General features: G+C 38.5%; 1 protein-coding gene across 1 annotated transcript in view; it reads left to right on the top strand.

Annotated features, from left to right (window-relative positions):
• LOC122796911 (ATP-binding cassette sub-family A member 13-like) overlaps positions 1–20479 on the top strand; it is a 3979956-nt gene that overhangs the window by 1296461 nt on the left and 2663016 nt on the right. Inside the window, exon 20 of the mRNA XM_044065669.1 lies at positions 2200–2302. Coding sequence (XP_043921604.1) covers positions 2200–2302 — 103 coding nt within the window. The remainder of the gene's footprint in view (positions 1–2199; positions 2303–20479) is intronic.

Raw genomic sequence — 20479 nt, forward strand, 5'->3', positions numbered from 1 at the left:
CCTCCTTTCTTGGTATTTTCCTGATTTTGGGGCCGGAACGCATGATATGAGGTAAAACCTGATAGCGCTGGGGTGCTCTCAGGAGCCTTGAACCAGGTTTCTGTCACAGCACAGACATCGATGTTCTCCATACTGAGAAGGGCCTCGAGTGCGTGCATTTTGAGATTTAGACTTCTGGCATTGAGCAGCATTACCCTTAGTTTATTTCCTTTTTGTGTTCTAGGGTGGTAGGTTTAGAATTTGAGCCTTGCCTAAAAAAGGCACTATGGGGGTGGCAAGAGCCTTTGCCAATATCCGGAATCCCAGGGGTGACAGGTGCAAGCCGTCCCTTGCGAAGCAGCGTGGCTTGTCCAGCATGTCATCCCAGGCAGACAGATACTGGATCCCCTTTGAATGACACCAGTGTTTAAGCCAATTGTTAAAGCTGATCATCTTATCTCTGTATTGTGGCATCATTCTTGGTGAAGGTAGTGAGATCGGTCTAGGGGGGTTTTGGAGGCACGCCATTTGTCCCAGGCTTTGTTTCTAAGTTTGATTTTGGATTTAGAGTCTTTTGTTAGCCATGGAGCAGTCAGGTTTTTAACCTTGGCTGAACGTGTGGGGGCATGGGAATTGAGTATTTTTATAAAGGTGGAATTAAAGGTTATTACGGCTTTTCCCGGTCAACAAATTTAAAATAAAATAAATAAATAAATATATATGTGTGTGTGTGTGTGTGTGTGTATTTACATATATATATATATATATATATATGTGTGTGTGTGTGTGTGTGTGTGTGTGTGTGTATAAATATGTATATATAGCATATATATATATCAGTCAGCAAGTGGAAACATGCAGCGCTTGATAGTGTTATTAAAGCACATTAAAGAGCTGTCATGCAAAAGGTCAGTACAAAGCTATATTATAACATTTATAATAAATATTGCACTACTCATAATATACACAGTTAAGAAATTACAGCTTAAACACTTATCAATTTATTGAAAAAATTTACTTGCATTGCTAATAAGCTTCAACATGTTAAGAGCATGTTTGTCCTTTGGACCTTTACTAATTCCAAACCCACAAGCATAGGTAAGTTAGTAGAAAGGCCATGAGATATATATCAAAACCATTCTTTATTGGTGTGTCCATGAATCTCTTTATAGTATCTCTCAAATGCTGCATTTTACTAGACTTTATCATAGCCAAAAGGCCAAAAAGTTCCTTTAAACTAGAGTTTAACATTCTGGTAACAGGTTCAACATAAAATCAGGTGACATATATCCCTTAAGAAGTAACAAAAGTACTGGTAATTGAATCAAATCTTGATAACCGTGTCATTATGAAAACTAACAAACTCATCACTAGCCACAACATATCTACACATATTTGTACTTCTGACATTTCCTAAACATGTGTGAGACACAGTAACACACATTCAAAGACAAAGAACAACACTGCAGTCTCTGCAGTGCGTTATGAGGAAACAACAGTGAGAAGTACTATCAGCATTTCCTATCATGCTTACACTTTAGACACAGGTTATACACATAATTCAATCAACAGCATGCCCATGCACATGCCAAATCATTTGTATCTTATACTTCATCAAAGTGCAGTTCATTTTCTGTAATTTTCAATTTTTCCCACTTTTTATTTTATTTATTTATTTGTTTATTGCTTGTTTGTGTGTCTAAAATGTTCCACTGTGCAGCCAAATCAGGTTGGGGTTACAGATCTTTCAGAAATAGAACATCCTGCAAAGCATCTGATTTTGTGCCTGAGTTGACTTGTGGCACTGTTGTGATGGTGATTGGTGACCTGAAACCCTGTATAATCACTGTTTCACTCTAGAAAGGTCATATGCTCCTATTTCAGATCAACATATATCTGAGGCCCTTTTCTGAATGTGAAACAGCAGTTAAGAATGGTTTTCTAATCCAGTTAAAAATTAGTACAGATGCTGTAACATGCATTACAGAGCTAAGCTTGTTTTATCTCGTAATTATTTCAAGTATGACTGCATTATGTGGTTTAAAGCCATATTCTATGATCATTTAACACTGAAACACTTCCTATTACTTGTTCCTTAAACATTTGGATGTATAAATTTGTAAACTAAACATTAGTGCAAAATGACATGAACTAAATATGTCGGAACAAATTTTTAAGTGCTGTTAAATAAAGTGATATATTCTGTTCTCCACCCCACAGGTATTTCTGCAGATTGTGCAGGAAATAGAAAAGAAGCCCTTTAGTCATCATGTGAATATGAACAATGTAGAAGTGCTTAGCAGCAGTTCAACGCAACGTGACAGTAAGTTTTGAGTGATGTAACTTAGTCACATCATGTTATAGCATTGTGCTGCACATCAGAGATATACAACCTTCCGGTGAGAAAACATTAAATGCTTCCATAGAAAATCAGTCCACTTCAAGAGGAAATTAATAACACTAATCCTCTTCTCTAAGGAATACTGACTGTGTAATGATTGTTTTCTTTAAGTGCCTGCCATGTTGGGCATCAGACACATAACAACATTTTGTACATGAATGTATGTCCGTCATTTTTCTTACTTCCCGCTCCTGTTTTTTTTTTTTTCCACTTCAGTAGAGAGCTTCTCTACATACTTATTACTACTTGTCAGGAAGCAAACAATTTATGTAGCATGAAGCACAGTCAGATCCATGATACTACTTATTAGCTATGGTCATTCACAGCATGATTGCATGCAGAATTAGCAGAAATGTATTGATTGATTAAAACTTCTAGAATTGCATTTTATTTGCTGAATGAATTTTAGTCACTTGATACATCATTTTGAACTAAGGTGACTTTACAGGCAAGAGTGGAAAAAGCAAGACTACATGTATTTTTCTGATATGTATTTGTCATATGACTTTATGGCAGTCTAGTTAGCCGTAACCTCCAATTTCATAAGCCTACTGTGCTAAAGATGTACAGCCACACTTCTTTTAGAGGCTGTACCTTACAAGACTATCTGCAAATATATAGAGCTGAGTATATTTTTTGTATTATTCTGTATTATAGAGCTAAATTGTTGCTTTGATATGTGTTGTCTTAGTGTTCTACAAATATACAGAGATCAGTATATATTTTTTTGGTTTTATAATTTGCACTCCGATTTCTCACATCTCTGTTGAAACTTTCTTCCCCACCCCACCCCCACCCTCATTTTGGTTTTTATTGCTTGTGTGTTGTTAACTCAAGGTTCCCTTAATTTGAACTGTTAATAGCAGCAGTCTGCATTTAAAGTGTTGAGAGACAGCCTTACAAGACTATCTGAAAATATATAGAGCTGAGTATATTTTTCTGTATTATTCTGTATTATAGAGCTAAATTGTTGCTTTGATAACTGTTGTCTTAGTGTTCTGCAAATATACAGAGATCAGTATATATTTTTTTGGTTTTAAAATTTGCACTCTGATTCCTCACATCTCTGTTGAAACTTTTCCCCACCCTCCTTCCCTGTTCTTGGTTGTAGTTTAAATTTGGTGGCTTTTGCAGTGCCCGCCCCACGGTAGATTTGATCAAGGACACTCTCCCAGTCCCATCTCTTTACCGCATTCTACCTAATAAACCCTTTTTGCACTTGTTTTTAGTCCTTTTTAATTTAATTACATTTTTTCAAACTGTGTGGACTAATATTGCTACATACTCAAGTGTGCCAGCTTGCACTGCATGTGAATTGTTTTTACTACTGTTTTTGCTACTTTTCTGAAAAAAAAAATTGTAAGCCTGTTTCCTACCTTTCCTGTAATTAGTGTTCCAGATACAGATTTGCTGTATCCAGGACTATTTGTAAGCTTCTGTGCCCCCAAGCCTTTCTGTGTTGGAGGGAAGCCTTCTAGCTTATCAGTGGGAGTGGTAAGCACTAGGTAACCTGTCTACCACATAAGGAGTGGTTCTGGCCCAGAATTTGTAGTTATTGGCCGTTTGGGCGGTCTTCCAGCTCTCTCAACTTTCTGATTTGAAGGCCTGCATTTGCACTTGTTTCTGTCCTGTAACTCCTGGGCCCATCTCATTTGTTCACTCAAAAAAAAAAAATTATCTGCTTTTACTGTATTTGTGTTTCTTCCTACTTTATTTTGCTTTTGCGTCATCTTTAAAGTACTCAATTGTATTTATTACTGCTTGGTGTAACTCATTCTAAGCCTTTTAGTTTAAGCACTTAGGCTTCAGACCAGTTGTTTTACATTAGGAAGGTTTGTGGTCTGCACTATGTGTTAGGACAGGTAGCTTACATCCTTCTAAGTTGGGAACTGCTGATTGAGGGCTCAGTGTCTGTTATTCTAAAAGTGTATTAATTCTGTTTTAAGCACTTGGGCTTCAGGCCAGTTATTTTACATTAAAAGGGTTCGTGGTCTGCATTCTTGTGGGAGGAGAGGCTGGACTCTGCCCTTCTAGCTGGGAATTTCTGGTTAAAGGCTTATAGTGCCTGCATATCTAAACTGCTTCTTACTGAAATTGGTGCACCTTGTTTGCTGTAGCATAGACTAGATCCAGGCCTGCTGAATCTAGCCTTGTTTGTATAACTTGAGCAACTGCTTGGTAGTAACTTGATTAAAGTGTAGCTATCATTCTAAGTCTTTTGGATTAAGCACTTGGGCTTCAGACCAGTTGTTTTATATTAGGAAGGTTTGTGGTCTGCACTGTGCTGGCAGGACAGGTAGCTTACATCCTTCTAAGTTGGGAACTGCTGATTGACGGCTCAGTATCTGTTATTCTAAAAGTGTATTAATTCTGGTTTAAGCACTTGGGCTTCAGGCCAATTGTTTTACATTAAGAAGGTTTGTGGTCTGCACTGTAGTGGCAGAACAGGTAACTTACATCCTTCTAAGTTGGGAACTGCTGATTGAGGGCTCAGTGTCTGTTATTCTAAAAGTGTATTAATTCTGGTTTAAGCACTTCGGCTTCAGGCCAGTTATTTTACATTAAAAGGGTTCGTGGTCTGCACTCTTGTGGGAGGAGAGGCTGGACTCTGCCCTTCTGAGCTGGGAATTTCTGGTTAATGGCTTGTAGTGCCTGCATATTTGAACTGTTTCTTACTGAAATTGGTACACCTTGTTTGCTGTAGCATAGACTAGATCCAGGCCTGCTGAATCTAGCTTTATTTGTATGCTTGTTGTTTGTTTGCTTGTTATTTCCCTGAAACACTAATTCCACCTAAAACGCAGCTTTTCAGTGCTTCTGTGGATCCCTAGTGATATCTGCATTGCTTACTGTACTTATTTCCATGTTTCACTTGAAAGAAAGTTACTGATTGTTGTTTTTGCATTTAAGTTACCTGTAACACATTGCATTTAAGTTACCTGGCACTTGCTCACTAAAGCAATTATATAAGTCAGCACTAAAATATTAAAAGCACTACACCCTCACAAACTCCCCTTGAGTACCTCGTTCCCCATTGGCCTTTTTTTTCAATTATAAAGGAATTCCCAGTACTATTCTAGCATGTCCAAAGGTCAGTTGTCAATCTCCTCTCCAGTCCAGCTGGTGAATCTGGGAATCTTGAGGCAATGTTACAACTGCCTCATGTACACAGACACCCCTCTCCTCCTCCCAACAAATTCCAACACATGTGAGAGATGCAACCATGAGAAGGAAACCACACTTACTACAATTCCAGTCTCACATAGACCTACCACAACAGAAAACCAAACATATAAACATACAAAAAACATACTCGGAGGCTCTAAATAAAAATCTGCCTAAGCAGCATAGACCTCCAAAGCAGACACCCAAGCAACCGCTACCCCAAAACAAAACACGTGCAACACATAGCTCACAAAGCCAGTGTGCCGAACAGTCACAGCCCTTAAGGCTAAACAACACACCTGATACACTTGTAATAGGTGACTCTATCGTCAGGCACACTGACGTCCCACTCACCAGGCTGAATAAGGAGAAGGTCACAGTGAGCTACCTGTCGGGTGCTAGGATCTGCCACATAACACAAGCACTCAGGTCCCTCCAAGGCAAGTACAAATATGACTCAGTCATTGTCCATGCTGGTGTGAATGACCTGAGACGTACCTCCCTGGACTACATGAAAAGAGACATAGAGGAGCTCTCAGAGCATGTAGCCCAGGCCGGTATGACCCTGACCTTGAGTAGCATCTTACCCTCACCAAGAATGCTGCCACAATATGAAGACAAGATGATCAATTTCAACAATTGGCTTAAGTATTGGTGTCATTCAAAGGGGATCCAATGCCTGTCAGCCTGGGATGGCATGCTTGACAAGCCACGATGCTTCGCTAGGGACGGCTTGCACCTGTCACCCCTGGGCTTTCAGATATTGGCAAAGGCTCTTGCTACCCCCATAGTGCCTTTTTAGGCAAGGCTCAAAAGACAAACCCACCTCCATAGGTATCACAAGGGATAAGAAACTAAGAGTAATGCTACTCAACGCCAGAAGTCTCAAGATGCACGCACTCGAAACTTTCCTTAGCACCCCAGCACTACCAGGTTATACCTCATACCATGCTTTTCGGCCCCAAAACTTGGACCGAACCACAAAAGGAGGGGGAGTATCAATATTCGTCAAAGATACCCACACCTCCAGGTTGGTGGCACAGCAAGAAGCATCAGAGACTATCCATGTGCAACTAACAGTGGGTAAAACTGCCTTCCAGTTTATAGCCTGCTACAAACCACCCTCCCAACCTAGGAACCCCACTCGGCCTTCCTGAGAACACTGGAAAATATGAAGGTATCTCCAAACACCATTATATTGGGCGACTTCAACTACCCAAACATAGACTGGGAGCATTACTCTAGCTCCAAAACCCTAGCCCAAAGGTTCCTAGAATTTATAAACTCAAATGCTATGGAACAACTTGTTACCACTCCCACAAGAGGGGAAAACATACTGGACCTGATCATCACCAACATGGTGACTCTATGCTCCAGACCAGAAGTGTATCCCTCACTGGTAAGATCAGACCATAAACTAATCTCACTAATATTCACATCCCGACTCCACCCCCTGCACTGAAAACCACAGTGAAAAACTTCTCTAAAGCAAATTTCACACTCCTCAAAACCGAGGTGGAATCCTTCAAAGCCCCCGGGCCTGTGGAAAATATGGCCCAGACCGCAGAATCCTTTATAAACGCATTCTATGAACATCTTCAGGAATGCATGGATCATGCAATCCCAAATAAAACCAAGACCCAATCCTCCAAAGGCAGACGTCCTGTCTGCTGGACCCCAGCCATAAACAAACTATACAATAGAAGGAGGAAGCTACTACATGACAGAGCAAAATTCCAAAAAGGGAAGGCATCTCTGATCAGTATTAGCAAAAACTATGGGCACTCATAAAATCGTCTAAGGCCAGCTTCGAGAGAAAAATTGCACAGGACACTAAGGATAATCACAAGGCTTTCTTTAGTTATGTTAGGAACCTGGGTGGAAATTCCTAGATATGCTCAGAATTAGTCCAAAATGACAAAAAATACACCGAACCCACAGACATTGCCAACATCCTAGCTGACAGGTTCAGCGCAAACTTCTCCCCCCTCTCCCCACCAAAAGGGCAAATATCTATCCCAGCAGAGTGCTGCCCCCTGACATCTCAGATGCTCAGGTAAGAGCTGCCCTCTCCAAAGCAAAAAACACAGCATCAATGGGACCCGACGGTGTCCTGGGCTGCATCCTACATGAACTCCAAGAAGAGCTAAACCCAAACATAAAACTACTGTTCAATCTCAGCCTTACTACAGGATATGTACACAAAGAGTGGCGTACAGCAACAGTGGTCCCTCTCCACAAAGATGGTGCCTCAACAGATCCTGGAAACTATCGCCCCATAAGCCTGACTAGCTTGGTCTGCAAAGCTATGGAAAGGATCATCATGGACCTCATAAATAAAGATATTGGGGACCTACAGACACTGGATCCTACCCAGTTCGGCTTTGTTAAGGGCAGATCCTGCCTCTTAAACCTGGTTGATTTCTTTGAAACAGTCACCAAGGCCATTGACGAGTGGAAGGTGGTCCACACAGCCTACCTGGACCTCGCAAAAACCTGCGATACAATACCCCACTCGGGCATTACAGATAAGCTCACCAGCTTAAATATAAACCACTATATCACTAGATGGGTTGCAAACTGGCTCAAGGACAGAACCCACATGGTTAGAATTGCTGGAGCCATGTCAGACTCCAAACCAGTTACAAGTGGCGTCCCACAAGGCTCAGTCCTGGGACCTCTCTTGTTTGGTATATATTTCTCTGAGGTACAGGCCAACACGGAAGGACTGTGGCTGACCAAGTCCGCAGATGACTGCAAACTGGGTGCCATAATCGACTCTCCAGCCGACACAAGCATCCTCCAAAAGGGCCTCATAGAAACAGACAACTGGTGCCAGAGCCATGGCCTCAAGCTAAACGCCAAAAAGTGTATAGTCCTCCCCTTTGGCAAAAACAAAGTGCCCACAAATTACCACATAGGTGGTAATCCATTAAGTACAGAAGAAGTAATTAGGGACCTGGGGACCCAAGTTGATAGCAATCTCTCATTTATCAACCACGTGGCCATAGTGGTTAGAAAAACATTTTATATAGCCCACCTAATCATGAAGGGATTCACATCTAGATCAGGGGAGGTCATCATGCCTCTTTACTCATCCCTCATCAGGCCCATAATTGAATACAGTGCCCCTTTTGGGATGTACCTTACCAGACACCTGTAGCAACTGGAAAGACCCCAAAAGTACCTCACCAAGAGGATCAAAGGGATCAGACAGATGCCATATGCTGCCCGGTTAAAGAAACTCCAGCTCTGCTCAGTGGCATACTGCCTGCTCAGAGGTGATCTGTGCCTGATGTATAAAGCCATGTCCAACCCAGAATTAATGGGCATGCTGCACCTCAGAAAATCCAAATCCCATTGAGCTATGCGCTCGAGAGACTTGAACCTTAGCACTGAAATAAATAGGACATGCTGGAGGGACAGATTCATAACCCAGAGGCTCCCTTCACTCCGGAATAAAATCCCAGTCTAGGTTAGGCAGAGTCCCTCATTGACTATCTTCAAGAGGAATCTTGATGAGTTGATGGGAGATCGTAGGTTTACCCCGGGTATCACTTCTGTGTCACTGTTAGACAGAGGCACAGTATACTAACCTCGAAAAAGGGCATAGCAAAATTAATTTAAAATGGGTGGAAAAAGCCAAACAGACTCTGGCTAGGCTTATAAATGCCCTAGGGCAGATAGCCTAGTATGAACCTATGAACCTGTGAACCTATGTAATATTTCAAATAATAGAACCACCAAGGCTGTCATGACTATTTGACAATTGCTGCTCATATTGCTACATAACCACAAGGAAATACTTGCATATAATGACTTCTGCAGGGATTAGACTTTATATGTACTCATATTTGACTACTGTTATAGCCTTTGTTTTATGTGATAACTTAAATAGGAAAAATATCATGCATACTCCCACAAAAATACCTCCATGAAATTTATTATGTACAGTCATAAGAAGGGATCAGATATCATGTGTCCTTCCCTTTGATAGTCCCTTTAACATTTATCAAATGCAGTCACTTAAGCAGGGATTAGATTTCATGCTTATGTGCCTTACTTTTGCAGTAAATCTCTGATCTTGACTCATATTTTTGCTCTGTCCCTTGTAACTTTTTTCATTTTCTAGTAAATCAGCAGGGATTGTAATCTGTTAGTGATGCCAGATATTAGAATTTCATATTTTCTGTTATTCAGAAAATACACATTAATATAAAACCCATCTGTCTATTAATTTTTAAGTTAGAGTACAATTTAAAATAATTGATGATTTTTGGGACTTTCTACCTTCCCATTAATTATTTATTATTTTATTTATTTTACATTTGATTACTGGGAAAGTCCTTTTTCAGCGGCCTGGGAAGAAAAGCTCCACATAAAACATAGAGTTTAACAATATTAGATTAGAGTTGACAACACTGTGTGATACAAGTACTAGATAAGAATGTTAAAACAATCAGTAGCCTATATATATAAAATAAGCAACATGTTATACATGAACAAAATGCAGTAAAGCATAGCTAAAAAATGAGAGCATATCACATAAACATTTTCTATAAGGAATTATAAAATTAAAATAAAGTGCAGTTAGGCATAGAATAGAGAAATGAGAGACATTTACAACATTGCGTACATCATTGTAGACTGACATGGTTATGTTAGGATTAACTGTTCTTGTATGTCATCAGAGCTAGTTGACCTGTAATAAGCATAGTGTTAGTATCAAAGAAGCAGAGGCATTAGTATTCACTGAGAGAGACGGTTTAGTCAGGAGCAGAGCAAGGGCTCAGCCACTTGTTTGATAAGTGAGTTTTTACTATTTTTTCAAATTGAGACAGGGTTGAATCAGATGTAATGTCATGTGGTAGTGTATTCCAGATTTTGGCTATATAATCCGAGAAAAGGGATTATTCAGCTAGGTTTTTGGCTGTATTGCTTTTATTGAGGGGTTTGCTGGTGGAGCATAGAGTTCTGACAGGAATATGGTTGAAGTAATTTTTGCAGGACAGGTGTTTTTCTTAGATTGGTAGAAGATTTTATGGGTCATAGTTAACTGGTTAAAGAGAAGGAGTTGGGGGAGTTCAAGCCAGCTGAGTTGTTTGAGGGCTGTGTAGTGATGTGATCTAAATGGTGAGTTTGTAGCATATTTATTTATTTATTTGTTGTCATTTGTTCACCGTGTTGGTCCAGCTGAACCAAGGGCCCATTTTCAGTGGAGATCTGAGGAAAAAAGCTCTGAAAACCAGCTTCACTTTTACAAAAACATATTTAGGAATTTTAAATAGTTTGCTGTTTGATACAATTACAATGGAGTACAGTGTAAAGGTTAGATCAATTTTGTTGTAGCAGGATTCCAGTTTTTCTGACTCAGATTTTCTTAGATTTGTAAATATGAGAGATGCATAGAGCAGAGTAGAGATCAGGTGAGATTGGGCAATGGTGGTTTTAGTGCTTTTTGTGAAGTAGTGTTTGTTCCTATACAGCGAACCAAGGTTTTTATGTACTTTTTTTACTATTTCCTATATGTGGATGTCAAATCTCATGTTGGAATCAATTTTGACTCCTAGCAGTTTGGTGTGAGGTGATGGGGAGATGATAGTGTTATTTAATGAAACAATGTTAAATGTGGTAGTGGGTACAGTTGATTTAGTGGGTTGCAAAATCATGGATTTTGTATTTTTTGGGGGTTAGAATTAATTGTGGATTTGCTAGCCAGGTCTCTACTGCTAAGAAGGATTGCTATGTTAGTGTTTCAAATCCGTGCATGTTAATAGCAGCATATATAACTGTTGAATCGTGTGCATATTGGATGACTGAGGCTTGTGGGGTTGAGGAATGTAGGTTGTTTGTAAATAATGAGAGGAGTAAGGGGGCTTAAAATTGAGCCATGTGGAACTCTTAGGGTCACTAGAAGAAGGGGTGATAGAGATTGTTGCCAATGTACTGCTTTCTGGTGCCCAGATAAGTAGTCCTGGAACCAAGCAAGGGTATATAGATATACGTTTAGCTAAGAGAGGACATTTAGAAGTTTATTATGTGAGACCATATCAAAGGCTTTTGATAGGTCTAGGAAGATACAGGATGCATAATTGCCATTACTTATGTGTAGGTTGACAGTATTAGTAAATGTCATTAGTGCTGTGGTAGTTCTGTGATATGGTCAGAAGCCATGCTGAGTGTTGGTTAGTAGTTTGTTAGTATGCAGGTAATCTGTGATTTGTTTGTGAATGATTCTCTCTATAATCTTAGCAGTGATAAAATTGCAGCTGGGTAGTAGTTTGACAGATCTGTTGATAAGCCTCATTAGTGAAGCTGTAGAATGCAAGAGGTTGTTCTGCTATGGCTCTATTGATAAGAATGGATACTGGGTAGGCAGTACCCTCAGCAGTTCATTTTAGAAAATCAGCAGGTAAGTTGTTTGTAGCTGATGTGGTGGGTTTTACTTTCTTAAGCAGTTTTTTTTTATTATTTATGTAGATACAGGTTACAGGGAGAATGTTGTTGTCTTGTTTTTGGTTGCATAGAAGTAGTTGTGATAGGAAAGGGGGTTTGATTGTTGGGCAGGGCTAAATAGTCTCAGTAAAGTTCTTATTGAATTGGGTAACAATGTTGTCTCTGTTATTGTTGGTTAATGCGGGGAGGGGGGGGTGCGGATTATGCTGACTTTGCCTTGCAGGAGTATATTGTTTATTGCTGACCTGAATTTTGTGGGTTATTGTGGTGCTGAGTTTGGATTTCAGGGTAATAATTTATTTTATCTTGTTTAATTTGCATCTTAGCTTTATTTTTAAGTTCCCTATAAGGTTTGTAATTCAGATTTGGATTTAGTTTTGTGCCAGTTTTCCCAGGCTTTGTCTCTTGCTTTTAGAAGAAACCTAGTATCTTTGTTTAGCCATGGGAAATAGTTAGATTTAACTCATATAGTCCTGATAGTGGCCTGTGTGTTTAGGATGGTCAGGAAGGTAGTATTAAAATAATATGCCACCTCTTCTAGGGGAAGTATTTTAATTGGTGTCCAGTTACAGTGCTTAAGGATGTTTATGAGGATGTTAAGGTTTAGGTGTTTTTTGTTTCTTATTTGTTGGTATATAATTTGTTTTGTTGGGTTAGTTCTTTGCCTAAGTAGATAGGTCGGGAAATGGTCACTTAGGCTGTCTGGGAGACAACCAATGTAAGAGTAGAGTGTTGGCCTATTTGTTAAGATCCAGTCAAGATTGGAGTGTTTATTGGAAGGTTTATTAATCCTAGTGGGTGTTTGTATGAGTTGGGTGTAGCCATGTAGATTGATGTAATTTTTGGGATTATGGGAATTGCAGTCTGACCAGTCTACATTAAAGTCACCCATAATTACTATTTCCTGGGGCAATGTTTTTGTGGTCCAGTGCAGTATATTTTCTAATGTTTTGATATTTTCCCCTGATGGGATACAGATACCTATTATGTTTATATGTTTTGTTGGGGTTAATGTTCAGTTTGTTAAGAAATACTTCAGCACTGTCAACGTTTGGTGTTTTTCCATTCAATGTTTCTAAGGAAAGGTGGCTTTTAAGGAGTAGTGCCATGCCTCCTCCTTTTTTTCCTATCCTGTCTCAACATATTATATTGTAACCTTGTAAGAGAATTTCATTGTTGGAAATGTTAGATTTTAGCCAAGTTTCAGTAATGAGAACAGGTTTACTAACAAAATATCAACGTTTAAAAAAAAGATGTCTTTTACATTGAAAGACAATGTCAAAATCACACACATAAAGTAGGTGAAAATGTTGAATCTGATGAACGAATTAAGCAGATTCACCATTTTTGCTGAATGTTGAATATTATATACTTATATGTGCTAAGGTAAGGGTAAGTGATTATTAATGACAGAAATTGTTTTTTGTATTTTTAATTTGTAATTGCAATGAAAGTACTCCCAATTTATGTTAAGCTGAAGTTGAAACTCATTTTTGTGCAATAATGCAACATATAGTACCATGGTAACGTAAAGGTTAGAGAAATGAAAGTAGTTCACCAGTGCAACCATTAAAAGAAAAAACAGTATAATAATCCAAACCCATTATTAATTTTTGTGCATTGAGGGTACTTATGCAGTAGTAAAACACTCAAAAAGAGAAGTGCTGTGACACAAGTTCTACAAATCCTGCCAATGTTAATTGTTCCCTTCTGGATAGCAAACAAGTAAAAATTTCTTCTTTGTCTACTAAGCGATGCCTCCTTGCATGCAAACAACATAGAGCTCTACTTTTCAAATCTTCAGCATAGTTGTGCTCCAGCTGGATGGCATGTAATACATCTAGTAAGTATAACTGCTGTTTGCCAAACAAACTTCTTAGCCATCGATGCCATCCTTATATTGTATTCTGACTTCTAGAGTATCCTAAAGTACATGTATCATACTTGTTCCAAAAAGTATTGCCAAATAAAGGAGGACTTTTCTCTGAAGTAACACTGCAAATCCCATAATGCCTGGGTCTACCTGTTAAGTACTTCTGTTTAAAAAATTTGCACAAACCTTTAGAAATTTCTGGCATGTCTTCCTCTATATCATTAAACATTGGCATAACATTTTCAGGAGTTAAGAAAGCTAACTCTAGTATTTGGTTACATAACATGGCAAAACTAACATTGTTTCCAAACTGTGCTGCCAAGTTTAACTTTTGCATTTGCCTCCATGTTATTTGACATAAATCAGACCAGCACCCTTTAGCCATGCATTCAGGCAAATTCCATGCTATGCTATGCTCATACCACCTTTGTCAAAATAACTCAATACCATTCTTGGTTTAAGTGTCAAGAAAAATGGTGTACATAGCAAAATAACAGATCTTGAGGTCAATATGCCATAGACAGCATGTACAACTTTTCCATGTGCACCTCCTTGTAAACTGCAGTGTATTCCCTCATACCATTCTTTTATAACCATTGTCAGTTTTGCTAACTTAACTTCTTACAAATTAATGACACTTCTAGAAAAAAACATTTCTCCCATCTTAGCAACTTCAAATCCTTTACTTGACGTTAGACCTACTTCACTCAGTAATTTATTTATATATATCAAAGCTCCCTAGAGTCATAGTAATTACAGAATATCAGCAGCATGAGACAAAAATGGAATCTTCATACTTCTGTGTATCTTATACTCAGTATTTTTCATGCAGTCCTGTAATTCACTTCCACCTGCATTTTTGACAAAAACAAATAAGACACCGCTCATAGAACAACCTTGCCTCACTCCACATTTTAACCTTATTCCCTTATGAAACCACCCATTACTAATAAAGCAATACAATTCTTATGATAATTTGATTTATTAAAATTCAATGTTCCCATGGATTCCATACTGTTCAAATTATTCCATAATCGTGAATGCCCTGTATTATCAACTGCTTTTTTCTGCATCAGCTACAATAATTTTAACCTCTTCACCTCTATAAATCATATTATCAACCAGTTTCTTCACTATTAATAACAAATGCTTATTACTTTCCACCTTATCCCCATAAATAACTGGTATCAACACTTCATGCAACACCTTTTCAAAACTCATCTGAAGACTTTTTATTTTTTAAAGTAATTTGTCTTCAATTCAATATATAACATTTCCTCTTTCTTTTCCAATAAATTTTATCAAACCTTGACAGATCTCTTTATCTATCTATCTATATATATATATATATATATATATATATATATATATATATATATATAATGCATATCTAACCATTCATTCAAAATTGTAACAAAAATCTTTTTTTTTTTTGCTACCTTTGAATATTTTTATTAAAAACATAGCTTAGCCCATCCAAACCTGCTAGAGATGCTTCTCTTACCAAATTCAAGACATCATTTAATTCCATTTCTAAAAATCTTTTTAACTGTCTGTTGTGAAAACTTCATCTTCCATTTCTTCTAATTTGATACATCATTCTCTTTATATATATCAATAATATAATTTTGAATCACCTACATTATTCCATTTTTGGTCTTTTCCAAAATTTCCATTCACATCCTTTATTTCTCGTACTAAAATGTTTGTTTCTTTAATTAATGTCCCTTAAAAGGGAGATAGGTCTTCCTTCTACCTTATAAAAATATATCTGCTTAAACTTAAGCTATTTGTTTTGATTTAAAATATAAAATTCCTCTTCTTTATTCAAATAATCCTTATTGTTAGATTTCAAATCCTCCAACATTTTTTATAACTCCCCATATTTACCCCTTGTCTCTTTTCTAGACTCTAATCCTATCTCTGAATTAACTATTTCATATTTCTCCTTAAAAATAAAATAATCATTTGTGTTTTAACTGTCCAGTCCTCCACATTTTAACACTGTAGTCATTTATTTTTCCATCAAACCTTTTGTTATATTTTTCCTTTCCTGAAAAAAAGTTAAACTCTTTCCTTGTTATAATATTCATGTTAATATCAAACAGCTGTTTCCTCTCTTTAATCTTCATGTATAAATTCCTTTTGATCTGCACACATCATTATCCCACTGAACATCCACAACCATTCCTCTCACAACTTTAATAAATGTTATATCAAACACCTTTATTTTATCATTAAATATAAAAAATGCACACTTCCTGTCCTAAATATTAAACTATATTATTATCCCAAATTCTTTCCATTTGAAACCTTTCTAGTTCAGTAATAAACCTTACATCCTTAAGACATACTGCAACTCTATTTAACTTTAAACCCAATTTTAATATGCTTGGGAAACTAACCTAAAAATATTCTTTTCCTTTTTCATAACATTTGATGGTCTGTTTTTACATTTCCTTTTCCTTAATCTTAATCTTTGTCATATAGAATGTTTTTATTTGCATCCATCATTTATCCATCTTCTTCAGTTAATTTGCCCTCCAAAACTGCAAACTTATTTTCTATCTCTACATTCACTTTCTTCTTCTGAGCAATACTCTCTTCATCTAAAGATTGTATGTCGTTTCTCCCCTCCACAGCTTCTCTACTTCCCATTTCTATATTTTTTTCCAAACGTTCCAGACAATCAAACAAATAATGACCATGTTTTTACGTTTTTCGCTTAATGCTACATTTACTCATAGTGTGACATTTTCACCCCACATTGATTAAATCTACCATTATCAGAATCATAGGTTCATAGGGAGGTACTAGGTTCATAGGTTCATAGGTAGGTTCTAGGCTATCAGTCCTGGGGCCTATATAAGCCTAGCCAAAGAGTGACAAATCTCCACAAAAAATAACAAGTTTTTAGTTGACCTACATATTTTAAAGTTCCTCTCATATTATTTACATATATCAAATTAGGTACATGAACAAAAATCATTTCAAACTTTCAGAACCACTCTACTTCACAATCCCCTATTCCACAAATTCATATAATCCCCCATTTTTCCACAAAGAGAGATGGTGCTGGTGTACTGAGGAGAAATGCTGCTGGTAGACTGGGGAAAAGTTGTTGCTAATGGGCAGGGTAGCTAGCTCCCTACCTGTTGTATCTAACTGCAGTGGGAAGTGTTTTACTTTTGTTTTTGCTTTAGCTTAAAAGAAGGGAATTCCTGTTATTGCTGATGGGGTGGAGGGAGCTGTTATTGGACTTACTTGTTCAGACCACAGTGAATCAGTGTTTCTGCTGTTACTTACTGTTTTAAATTTATTGAAAGTCCATGGTGCTGGTAGACTAAGTAGCGAGCTCCCTCCTTGTTGCACTTAATTGCAGTGGATATTGTTTTACTTTTGCTTTTGTTTTAACTTGAAGGAAAGAAATTCCTTTTAGTGCTGACAAGGTAGGGTATGTTGTTACTGAGTTTACATATTTAGCACAGAGAGTGAGGCAGGGTTTCTGCTTTTTCTTTCTGTTTTAAATCTACTGTAAGGCTGTGGTGTAGGAGAGGTGCTGGTGGACTGAGTAACTAGCTCCCATTCCTGCAGTAAATAATTGCAGTGAGTAGTGCTTTACTTTAGTCTTTGTTTTAACTTAAAGGAAATATATACCTGTGAGTGCTAATGTGGGGAGGTGTGTTGTTACTAGTGAGCTTACTAATTCAGCACTACAGTGAAGGCAGAGAGCTTAGCATGTTGAGAAATGTGAATGAGTTAGTAGTACTAAGAAAGCAAGGTGGCTGCAGGAGTCCCTCAAGGTTCTGTTACTGGACCCTTATTGTTTATCTGTTTATGTCTGACTTCCCATCTCAAAATAATTTTTTAGCCCACAAGTTTGCAGATAACACTAAAAACTGAGGCAATTATAAACTATTTTAATAATCAGGTTAATTTATATGGAAACCATTCACTTATAGGTTCATAGGTTCATAGGTTCATACTAGGCTATCTGCCCAAGGGCATTTATAAGCCTAGCCTAGAGTTTTGTGGCTTTCGCCACCCCTTTAGTTTGGAGGATACTATGCCCATTATTTTGCTGTGCCTCTGTCAAGCAGTGACACTGAGATAATCCCTGGGGTATATCTGCGATCTCCCATCCATTGGTCAAGATTTCTCTTGAACAAAGCCAGCGAGGTGCTCTGCCTCACATGTACCGGGATTTTGTTCCACAGCATAGGGAGTCTCTGGGTGATGAATCTGTCCCTCCAGCACGTCCTATTAATAACCGTGTCAAGGTTTAAGTCTCCCCCCTTGTAGTTCTGAGGGATCTAGATTTTTTGAGGTGAAGCATGTTCATCAATTCTGGGTTGGACATGGCCTTGTATGTCAGGCACAGGTCACCTCTGAGCAGACGGTAAGTGACTGAATAGAGTTGGAGTTCCTTCAGTCGGGCAGCATAGGACATATTTTTGAGACCCTTTATCCTTTTGGTGAGGAACTTTTGGGGCCTTTCCAGTTGCTGCAGGTGTCGTGGTCAGATACATTCGAATGGGGCATTGTACTCAATCATTGGTCTGATGAGTGATGAGTACAGGGGGAAGATGACTTCCCTTGATCTAGATGTGAATCCCTTCATGATCAGGTGGGCAATGTAGAAGGTCTTCCTAACTACTTTGGCAATGTGAGTGTCAAACGAAAGGTTACTGTCAACCTGGGTCCCCAGATCCCTGATAACCTCTTCTGTGCTTAGTGGGTTTCCGCCTATATGGTAGCTAGGGGTAACCTTGTTTTTCCCGAAGGGTATGACTATGCATTTTTTGGCGTTTAACTTTAGGCCATGGTTCTGGCACCAGTTATCCATTTCTATAAGACCCTTCTGAAGGATATCTGTGTCAGATGTGTTCTCAACTATGGCGCCCAGTTTGCAGTCATCTGAAAATTTTGTCAGCCATAATCCTCCTGTGTTTGCTTGTACTTCTGAAAAGTAGATGCCGAACAGGAGTGGGCCCAGGACTGAGTCCTTTGGGACACCACTTGTGACAGGCTTTGAGTCTGACATGGCGCCAGCAACTCTGACCCTGTGGGTTCTGTCACTTAGCCAGTTTGCAACCCATCTTGTGACGTATGGGTTTACATTTAAGCTGATGAGTTTTTCAATGATACCTGAGTGGGGTATTGTGTCGAAAGCCTTTGCCAGGTCGAGGTAGGCTGTGTGGACTGCCTTTCCCTCATCAGTGGCCTTTGTGACTGTTTCGAAAAAGTCAACCAAGTTTAAAAGGCATGATCTGCCTTTGACAAAGCCAAACTGGGTCGGATCCAAAGTCTGCAAGTCCCCTATGTCTTTATTTATGAGTTCCATTATGATCCTCTCCATAGCTTTGCAGATCAGGCTTGTCAAGCTGATGGGACGGTAATTTCCAGGGTCGGTGGAGGCACCACCTTTGTGAAGTGGGACCACAGTTGCCGTACGTCACTCCTTAGGCATGTATCCTGAGGTGAGGCTAAGATTAAACAGCTGCCCTAACTGCGGGTTTAATTCCTCATTGAGTTCATGGAGCACACAACCGGGGACACCATCTGGTCCCATGGATGCTGTGTTTTTTGCCTTGGAGAGAGCAGTTCTCACCTGAGCGTTTGAGATGTTTGGGGGGCTACAATGCTCTGGTATAGATATCTCACCTTTTGGGGGGGAGGGGGGGAGAAGTTTGCACTGAACCTGTCAGCCAGTATGTTGGCAATGTCTGTAGGTTCAGTAATTTTTACATCATTTTGAACTAATTCTGAGCATATCTGGGAGTTTCCTCCCAGGTTTCTAACATAGCTAAAGAAGGCCTTATGATTGTCTTTTGAGTCCTTAGTGACTTTTCTCTCAAAATTTGCCTTGGATGATTTTATGAGAGATCTTAGTTTTTTACTTATAATGATCAAAGGTGTTTTCCCTTTTAAGGATTTTGCTCTATCTTGTAATAGCTTCCTCCTTTTGTTGTAGAGCTTGTTTATGGCCTTTAAATAAGAACATAGTCTTTAATGCCAGTAAAACTAAGGTGTTCCACTTTGGACTGAATACTCCTTGTTTCCTTTATGCCTTGGATAATATCTTTATAAGTAATGAAGGCAAAATCAAGGAATTAGGTCTGCTGGTGGACTGTAGATTGAAATATGATGGCAGTTTAATATTTGTAATAAAAAGCAGTTCAACAGAGACTTTAAGATGTACCATTTATAATGGGGGAGTACCCTTCCCTGCTTTTTATTAATGTTGCTGTTCTAGAAAGTGAATAATGAAATGTGAGTAGTTTCACAATAACACACTAAAATACTCTTCCCCTTTATGCTGTGCAAGTAAATCCCAACTCCCAGTAATTGAAATGATATCCTAATGATATCCTAATAACTAAATGACACTTAAATTAGTGCTGGCAGTTGGTGTACTAGATGTCCGAGCATGCAACAAGCTACTATAAATATTAAAATAGGCATCTAGACAAAGAAAATTAGCATAGCTCACTGATAAGGGTGAAGCACAAGCCTGCCAAAAGTGTTCATAGGTTCATAGGTAGGCACTAGGCTATCGGCCCAAGGGCTTATGCAAGCCTAACCAACAAGGTTTCCTGGCTTAC

The sequence above is a fragment of the Protopterus annectens genome, chromosome 3.part0 (genome assembly GCF_019279795.1).
Source record: "Protopterus annectens isolate FY-2018-M chromosome 3.part0, PAN1.0, whole genome shotgun sequence".
Taxonomy (NCBI): Eukaryota; Metazoa; Chordata; order Ceratodontiformes; family Protopteridae; genus Protopterus; species Protopterus annectens.